The sequence below is a fragment of the Sinocyclocheilus anshuiensis genome, unplaced genomic scaffold (assembly GCF_001515605.1).
Source record: "Sinocyclocheilus anshuiensis isolate Anshui unplaced genomic scaffold, SAMN03320099.WGS_v1.1 scaffold1208, whole genome shotgun sequence".
Taxonomy (NCBI): domain Eukaryota; kingdom Metazoa; phylum Chordata; class Actinopteri; order Cypriniformes; family Cyprinidae; genus Sinocyclocheilus; species Sinocyclocheilus anshuiensis.
In genome coordinates this window covers 636,793-646,603 of record NW_015542424.1, presented here as the reverse complement: position 1 = coordinate 646,603, position 9,811 = coordinate 636,793, and the positions used below count along the sequence as shown (strand labels likewise).

The 9,811-nt window shown below is 34.9% G+C and overlaps 1 protein-coding gene across 3 annotated transcripts in view; it reads left to right on the top strand.

Annotated features, from left to right (window-relative positions):
- igsf9bb (immunoglobulin superfamily, member 9Bb) overlaps positions 1 to 9,811 on the top strand; it is a 127,159-nt gene that overhangs the window by 51,824 nt on the left and 65,524 nt on the right. For all 3 annotated transcript variants that reach the window (XM_016492946.1, XM_016492945.1, XM_016492947.1), the window contains exon 4: positions 1,781 to 1,932. In XM_016492946.1, the coding sequence (XP_016348432.1) occupies positions 1,781 to 1,932 (152 nt within the window). The remainder of the gene's footprint in view (positions 1 to 1,780; positions 1,933 to 9,811) is intronic.

The following is a 9,811-nucleotide window of genomic DNA, read 5'->3' as shown; positions in this document are numbered from 1 at the left end:
GTGTGTGTGTGTGTGTGTGTGTGTGTGTGTGTGTGTGTGTGTGTGTGTGTGTGTGTTTATGTTTAATCAACATCACAGGTCAGCAGTGTGTCAGAGTGTGTAAGGCAGTAAATGGAGACTCGCAGCAGATGGAGGCGTGTTTTGCACAGATGTCTTAGCGGCTCGCCTCAGAAATGTTGCCTTCAGCACTCTGGTCATGTACCATCAGATCTTGGGGGTTCCTTCAAAAAACTGAAAACACTTAAGTTTTAATTAAGCAGAATAAAGCAGTGCTGAAAATGGCAAAACAAGGTATGAAAATTAGCATTATAATCAGACCAGTTCAAATCAATAAGGCTGAATCGAGGTGGTTTCACAGACAGTGACATTTAGAGCCATGTATAATAGATGCTTGGCTTGAGAAGGCTCAGTCCAGGTCTCTGTAAGTGCAGAGATATCGCTAAACCCATATCTTCTGTGTTCCTTGAGAGCAAGATGTTCCTGTGATCTATGTGGTAATGTGTGACCCTCTTGTCTCAGTGCTGTCTTAAATATTTGAACATGATTGAGACAAAAAACACTTCTCCCTAGTGTTCCTTTGTCATCCTCTGCTCAAACGTCTATCATTATGCCTAGAAATAATTGAGTAACCACCAAATTAATTTCAAGAGACACAATAAGAAATATGACCAATAATGCCACAAGCCACTATTTTGATGGTTTTGAATAAAATATAATGTAGCACAACATAATTCCCCCTCGAGTGTCACAAAACTAGACCCATTTCAAGTTATCACACACAGGAGATGCGTTGAGCTGCACACTGTAACCAGAGGAGACAATCTCACAAAAAATGGGTATGGTGCCACTTCATGCTTGCTTTACTCCATATTTATGTCTGATAGCCTATTATCTGAGCTTTATAATATATGTGTATAATTGTTTAAATTATTTGTAATATTAAAATTTATATATTAAATAATTTGTATTAATAATAAAAACTCTTTAAGTGTATGTATGTATGTGTTTATATATATATATATATATATATAAAATAAAAAAATATAATACAAATATTCATTCTACAATAAAAAATGCATGCATTAAGTATATTTAATATTTTAATAAAATTTATATTTATGCAAAGTTGTTATGTGATATAAATGTAAAAGTGCTTTATTGCTGTGCGTTTTATTAATTTATTTGCAATTATGTGGTTTTATTTATTTATTTAGAGTAATCATAGCTGTTCTCTGTTCATCCACCATTAGCAGTTGTGGCAAAGAATTAATTTCAAACCTTTCATACATTACAGCAAAACTGTGAAGAACTATTGAATTGTACTTGTCCTGTCATTCAGTGCTGTGCTGTCCAGCCCACGAACGTGATGGCATGGCCACCCCTTCCCCATCCTGATTTATAGATAATGAAAGGGAGATTTTAGCTCCTAAATCAACTGGCCGTGAAGCAGGAGCAGAATTATTAACAATCAGAGAGATGCCAGCCAGAGAGCTCATATACTGTATACTAAGAGCTCATAAATGAGCGCATATATATGCAGGAGGCAGATCCATGACCAGGAAGTCCCTCTTATTCACAGGTACGAGCTAACAGCTCCGATGGCCTTCTGAACTCCTATGGCTCCCATTAGCGATGAGGCTTGAGTTATACTTCAACAGGGTCTGTAAAAGACATGTATATCATAGGACATAATACCTGCCGTGTTATCTCCAGGCTGATTTATTTAAGGGAATAATGGAGAACAGATAGGGAATTTTCACATCGTTTCTCTGTGTCACAGCTCCCCCAACTTTCACGGACACACCGCCGCAGTATGTGGAGGCCAAAGAGGGGGGCAGCATCACTCTGAGCTGCACAGCCTTCGGGAATCCCAAACCTTCAGTCAGCTGGCTCAGGGAGGGAGACCCCGTACAGGACAGCAGCAAGTATAAGGTGAGCAAACACATCTCTACTTTAGGAATATTAACGGTTTGTCCCCCAGATGTCTAGTTAACAAAAAAAAAAACTTTCTTGTACCAAAAACAGCTGTTATTTGTTTTTCGCCATTTCTCTCAATCTTTGTTATGGCCTTCATCGGGGCAGTACATGTTGATTAATACTACATATGTCATATGCTGTGTTGCCCTATTCCCTTAGAATAAATGATTTTGGGCTTGTTTTTTCAGTGATATAAAAAAATGCTTATAAGTAAAATGTAAGGATATTTCCTAAAAAAAAAAAAAAGAGGGAAAAAAGAGGATTATTTCCAGAATGCAGTCGTGAGACATTTAAATTAAATGACATTTATTAATTAATGCAAGACATTTTATCTGTGGCTTTTTTGATCATATATGTTATGCAAATTTATGCTGCAATAAGATTAATGAAATTAAGCACTTTTATTTAAATACATATTCATTAGACTATTTTTGGTGTGGAAAGCCACTTAATTTGAGCCAGTTTTTTTTTTTTTTTACTCATTTTTCTAGTGAGATCTGGCAACACTGCTCTCTCTGTTTTAAATTAATGTGCTCTCGGTTCGGAATGGCCATCTTTTGCAGCTTAGTTTTTTCAAAGTTTGGGGTCGTGAGATTTTTTAAATGTTTTTTTAGATAAGTCTCTTATACTCACTAAGGCTGCATTTATTGAATAAAAAATACTGTAAAAACAGTAATATTATGAAATATTAGTGCAATTTTACATAACAGTTTTATATTTAAATGCATTTTACATGTCATTTATTACTGTGAATTTTCAGTAGCCTTCAGTGTCATATGATCCTTCAGAAATCATTCTAATTTGCTGATTTGGTGCTCAAGAAACATTTTTTCTTATTGTTGAAAAGAGTTTAATATTTTTGTGTAAATTGATAAATTTTTTGATAAATAGAAAGTTAAAAAACAGCATTTATTTGAAATAGAAATGTTTTGTAACTGTATAAACTTCTAAATTCACATTTTTTCGATTCCTTAAAAAAAAAACCTTAGTGACCGCAATCTTTTGAATGGTAGCATATATTTTTGGTTTTGTCCTATTTAACAAATGCAGAAAAAACATATTCAATAAATGAAGATAAGCAGATGTTATAGTTTGTTTGTCTGACATCAGACCATGACCTTAGACTCATTTGACGAATTGTGAATACAGGGACCATCATTAGTGCATTTACTAATGCTATATTTTCCATCAAGCCATCATGAGATATTGCAGCCAATTTAGATCTTAAGGTCATGGTTTCAAGCATTAGTAATGTGCCAGAGCCAAGGTTGGCCTCAAAAAATCACACTGTCAGTCACTTACCTAATTGACTGAACAGGACAATGAAATTATACATGACAGATGGAGACTGTGTTCAGAATCCAGAGCTCTGACAAGATGAAAAAATGATACATGTTTGTACTATTGACTCCGGGAGAAGAAAACATTGTGCTATTATCAACTCACTTCCTCTCAGCTGGGACAGTTCTGTCTGTGTGTGCGATTGTGTCTATTGAAGATACCAGCGCTTCAGTGGTCCAGCAACCCATTAGTGTCAATGTAGTCATTGGGTCACGTCTAACTGTTTAAGCTCTCTCTCTCAGTGATTCCCCAGGTGAAAAAGACGTAGTATTAAATGTATTAAAAATATACTTGAAATTCAAGTAGTATGTTTATAATACATTTGTATTCCCAACATGCTTATTTGAAGTGCAATAAAAATATATTGAATTGTTAAAGTGGTTCCAATTTAACACAATTTCAATATATTAAATATATTACAAATAGATTAAAATCAAACTTAAATATATCTTGAAATACACTTAATATACTTAAAGTTGTTTCAAAATAATACATTTAATATGCACTTAGTATAGTATAATTTAAATATAGTAAGTATGTCTGAAAAAGCACAATTTAAATATATTTATTTTTCACCTGGGTCCATATCAATATACAGTATACTATATATTAGAGATATATAGGTGTTAGAAGAGGCGTTCATATGGCCGTGTGCTATGGGTTTGTGTAGAGTAGTAAATAGATAGTGTAAAAGCTTGTAGAAAGTCATTTTTAATTAAATGAGAAACACTTGAAATGGTTTTAAATTAGCTTTTTGGTGTTTGCATTAAAGCATATTTGTTTTTGCTGTGGTATGTGAAATCGTGAAACTTTAGTATGTGACAGGCACAGTGTTGTAGATCCTGAAGAGTTCCTGTGGTGTTTGATTGATATCCTTCTCTGCACAAATACAGGATTGGAGTTGTCACAGTGAGGGCTCAGGATATTTGATGACAGTGGAAATGACAGGTCAAAGGCACTTTGTACGGTGGCCGAGAAGTGCAAAACATCATTGCATTTGTGTTTGTCATTTGTTATTTTGTTTTCAGAATTGTGATTTGCTTTGCACTTCTCGGCCACCGTAACTTTGTCATCTCTTTTCCTCTATCGTTGCTTCTTCCTCCCTTCCTCTGTCCCATCTACCATTGTCACGGCCCCAAATCCAGCCCTCCATGAGGTTATCAGTGGCCCACCAGCACAATTCAGTTGCTGCTTCTGTGTTTAAACTACAATTACTTGTAATGGAGTAATGTTTGACCAGCAGTATCTGTACTTTCACTCAAGTAATGGAGTAGAGTACTTTCTCAGACTCTGCAAACAAGTGACATGCAGATAAAGTGCCACATGCAGCGCTCACTTGCAGTTTTAAAGATTTTTTTTTGGTTTGATTTCATTATTATTATTAATTTAAATAACCAGATTTAAAGTAGTTCACTTCCAGAGTGAAAATTTACTAAAAAAATGTACTCACCCCCATGTCATCCATGTTCATGTCTTTCTTCAGTTGAAAAGAAATTAAGGTTTATGAGGAAAACAGTCCAGGATTTTCCTCCATATAGTGGACTTCAGTGGTGGCCAAGCCAAGGAATAAGGGAAACAATTGGCCATTTTCTAAGAAAAATACAAATTTATATACTTTTTAACCACAAATGCTCATCTTGTACTAGCTCGGCTTAATCACGCACGTGTGACATATAGGCAGAAGTACCGACCCAGTGTTTACAAAGCAACGATGTCGGATGATTTTGAAGTTGGAGGGGAAAATGAGATGGAGTTTTTCGCCCTACCCTTCCTTTTTGAACCGAAGTACACAGACAAAGAACTAATCACATGTGACCTTTCCAACGTGATTACGTTGTAATGCATGAAGTTGTGCATGCGCGTTGCAGAGGTAGTGCAGGATAAGCATTTGTGGTTAAAAAGTACGTATATAAATTTGTATTTTTTTTTTAGAAAAAGACGAAAACTATATTTTCTAGTTTATCAGTTCAGTTAATAGCTGAATTCTATAATATCATTTAAAAGTTTGGGGTCTTTAAAATTTTGATATATATATTAATTCTGCAAGGATGCATTCATTTGCTAAATGTGACAAAAAGGTTGTATTTCAAATAAATTCTGTTCTTTTGAACTTTTCAGCTTTTTTAACTATTCATCAAAAATTCTGGAAAAAGTATCACAATTACCACAAAAATGCTCCACAACTCTTTGCAACATTAATAATAATTAGAAATGTTTCTTGAGCAGCAAATCAGCATATTAGAATGATTTCTGAAGGACACTTAAGATTGGCGTAATGATGCTGAAAATTCAGCTTTACCATTACAGGAATACATTACATTTTTAAATATCTTAAAATCGAAAACATTTCATAAAATGACTGTTTTACAGTATTCAAATATGCAACTTTGGTGAGTATAAGAGATTTTTAAAAACATTACAAAATCTTACCAACCTCAAACTTTAGTGTACAGTGACATTTTGAGCTATTGGGGGCACTAGAGGGTTTGAGGGACTGCCTCTAAAATTGCCACCAGGGCCATTTAGACTGTCCCTAATAAGCTTGTCACAGTTCAGATGGTTTTCCATGCTTTTGTCTAAAAGTGTCTTTAAGCAAAGCAATTTGAGTTTCCCTGCAGTATGTTTTAAACTTCCTCTGTCAGATTGAAGAAATCAAGCAGCGGTAATCACACGGCCTGCAGGAAGAGCTAATTAATCCCCCTCAACCCTGTCATATTCCCTAGTCATTTAGCACTAGCCCTCTGTCCATCTCAGTGCTCGTAACTGTGCTCATTTTAACTATGTGTCGTAGAGGCGTCCCTTGGGCCCGTTATGTTCACAGTGCTGTGTAATTAGGAACCAAATAAACCATCCTAGTATTTCAATACTAGTGGAATTTCTCGATTTGAGTGACATCTTTTATATTTCATCAATTGAGCCGGCCGTGATATGAAACAGACTTTTAGATTCCCTTGTCAAAAACAGCGACTAAAAAAACACAAGCTCTTTTCTCACAAGCGATCCATTGATTGTGGCTCATCAAAACTGGCAAACCAAACATACTGAACCTAACCATCAAACGCTTCCATAAACCATCTGCTCGCTGAAGACTAAGCGAAGAGATTCCTACTGGAACGGATGGCTCAGTTCTCTGCCTGAAAAGAGTTTGATTTACAAGAGCCCATCGAGAGATCTCCATCTCCTCACACACAGCAGAGAAATGACAGCCTATCAGCGACAAGCTTTGCTTAGTGATCGAACACTTTTGAAGTAAGGTGAGATAACATCAGGAGAGGAACAATGGTATTCGTTGCTTGTTAATTTGAATGATGGCAAGCTCTTTGTTCAGTCAAAATAGAGCGTTGTTTTGACTGATTATATCTCTAATGTTGTTTACAGAGTGAAGAAGACAAGTTCTGGTTACAATTAGTTCGCGTTTTTGCTGGATGTGTTTGAAGCACAATTCTTTGGTAGGTTAATACAAACTTACCTCTTTTAATTGTCTTTAAAGGAGGGGAATCCCATCCTAAATCGGTGTTTAACACCTATTTTTGTCATATGTACTTCCATAAAGTTCAACAGAGCTGGCCCAGTTTTTCAGTACACTTGGTTCCAGAAGTATTTTCACATTCATTTTTCCTATAGAGATTTTCAAAAAAGTCTTTGTGAAAGAGTAATAAGCCATGAAACAAACAAACCAGTGAGTAGGCGAATAGAAGAATGTCCAAGACTTTGATTTGAAGCCAAAAAATTGAAAATCGGACAAAAAGACAAATGTACAAGATTGCAACAGTGATGCTCAAGTACCTTTTTTTTTTTTTTTTTTACAACAAACCAGAATAATGTTCCTTTAAAGTCATGAAGTACAGTTTACAACCTGCTTTACTTCCATAATGTGACATATTTGAGATTTAGCCATTTTTATTTACAAGTGGCTCCTTAAAAAGAGATTCATATAGACAATATCAGGGTTATTTATGAATGGAAGGTGGGGTGGAGTCTTTGAATAATGCTAAATAATAGGTATAAATCATAGAAATAGTTTTTTATTTACTCTGAGTGGTGTGCTATGATTTATTAGACACGTGTGTTGTTGTTGTTGGGTCTGCTACAGCCTGGCCGTGCATCTCCCTCTGTGTAATTAGCATAATTATGGAGTCTGGGATCCACAGCGGAGTCTCAGGCTGCTGCCGTTTGTTGAGTAAATTAGCCGCTTACCATCATGCTGCATTGTAGACTGAACTGAAGGCATGTATGTTAAGTTTGTAAAAGCGGTGGAGTGTGTATGTTCATGTCAAAGGGTCAAGGTTTGGCTGGTTAGCATTGTCCTGTTAACTTCTGCTGGATAAATGATGTAACTACAAAAAAAGCATCTTTCTCCATTGATGAGCATTCAAATGTAGCTGTACTGATAAAATACATTAATTGTAAGTTGCTTTTACCAATGTTATTTTATCATTATTTATGTACTGTTGTAGTATATATTATATTTTTGCATTAACTGTATACTGTATATATATATTTCCCATTTTCATTTTAATGTTATTATTTTTTTCTATATACCGTAGCTTAAATTTATTTTTATTTTAGTACTTCAATTTATACATATCTATTTCAGTTAGTTGCTAATTTTTGTTAAAGTTTTTGCATGTACTGTAATATTTAATTTAACTTCTTTTAATTTATTAAAATTAATTTATTTTATTTTAATCTAATTTTATTCCAGCTTTATTTATTTAAATACCAAAAACAATTTTTCATAGTTTTAGTATTAGTTAACAGGCTCTTACCAGTGCACATGTTTTGGGATTTTTTTCAAATCAAAAACTAAAGTCTAACATCCAAGAAATATTTGCCTCGAGGTGTGTGTAAGTCTTCTAAGGAGAAAGTCACACATGCTTGATATCACATGAACTGTGATGATGATGCTTGCTAGTAGGTCTTGCTATTACACCGTCTGATGGAACGCTGAATAATTCATCAGAGAGCCCCCTCAGCGAAGCCTTTACTTTACCATGAATCTATGTCATCTGTCTCCACTTTTGCACTTTTTTCTCAAAGTACTCTTCACCTGCTTGGCCGGCAGCAGTAAAGTGACCCTCATGTATCGTTAACCGTCCAGTTCTGACAGGCCGGGGAGAAAAGATGCTCTGTCGAGTCCCTTACCTGTCAGGTCTGTTCCCATGAGATTATGACTGGCAGCGAATTGCATTCAAAAGTGAGTAAAGGGTTTTTTCCCTTCCTTGCTGACTTATAGTGAATATACTATTAATTTTAAATACATTTTACTATTTTTTATTTTTAAATAAATGTTATTAAAGAAAGTTTTTTTTTTCATTAAAATTTCACTTTAAAAAGTATTTTTTTAAAGTGGTTTACTAATTCCCTCAGGATAACAATTTGTCTATATAATAATAATAATAATAATAATAATAATAATAATATTTTTGATCATTATTTCATTTCATTTTTCAGCAACTGTTGTTAGTTTCATTTATTTCGTTTTTCATTTATGACATTTGACATTTCAGTTTACAAAAATGTTTTGTAGTGAGTTGTTTTATGAAAATAACACTGGACATTGCTCATGACAAAAACAAGAATATGAGAAATTATTCTCAAAATGAGAATGAACTAGGGGTGGAATGGTTCAACTTACTCACGGTTCGGTTTGCATCATGGTTTTAGAGTCAAATAAATACAATAGAGTAAAGATACAAATAAAATAAACTGATTTTCAGTTTTTTTTTTAGGTAGGTCTAACCTAAAATGTTTTTAGGTACATAAATTGAATAAAGTAATGAAATGTAAAACAGCATTGAATATTTGACTATAAATTAAAGATTAATCTTGTGCACTGATAGAGTACGTTCAGCTGGCTATGTCTGCTATAGGATACTTACCAAGACTGGCATTTTGACATAATTTTTGTGTGAATTTGAACATTTAAACACAGTACTTCAGAGAGAGCTTAATATTTGCACGTGTTCTGAGGCGTGGGTTTGCGTACTTCGGATGAGCGCACGCACAAATCTTCTCACTGCGCGCGCGAGCTCGCGTCCTCTGGCTCTTAAATGTTTAAACTGACAAAGCTTAAACGATTTCTGACAGGCAGTTCACTCTCCTGTGATGTGACCCTGTTCCCCTCACACACACACGCACACGACGCGTTACTCTGCGCTGCGCAAAACTCGCATTTGAACAGTCAATAGCAAATACAAGTAATACAAGTAAATATTAATAACAAAACATACTTTTTTTAGAAATAGCCTTTGTGCACAGCCAGCCTTGTACTCTTCTAGTTTCAAAAAACTGTCGTCCATAAAATGCGTTGCACAAATTCGAACATCTGGGTTGTGCTGTTCTGTTGTAAATAAATCATAACCAATGATTCCTAATTGCATCTACTTCCGGAATGCCAAATAAAGTGCTTTTGCTTTCGCACTGAATCACACAGCGTCTCCCTGACATGGCTGCATCAACACTACTGCTGTTCCTGAAACCACGCCTTCTT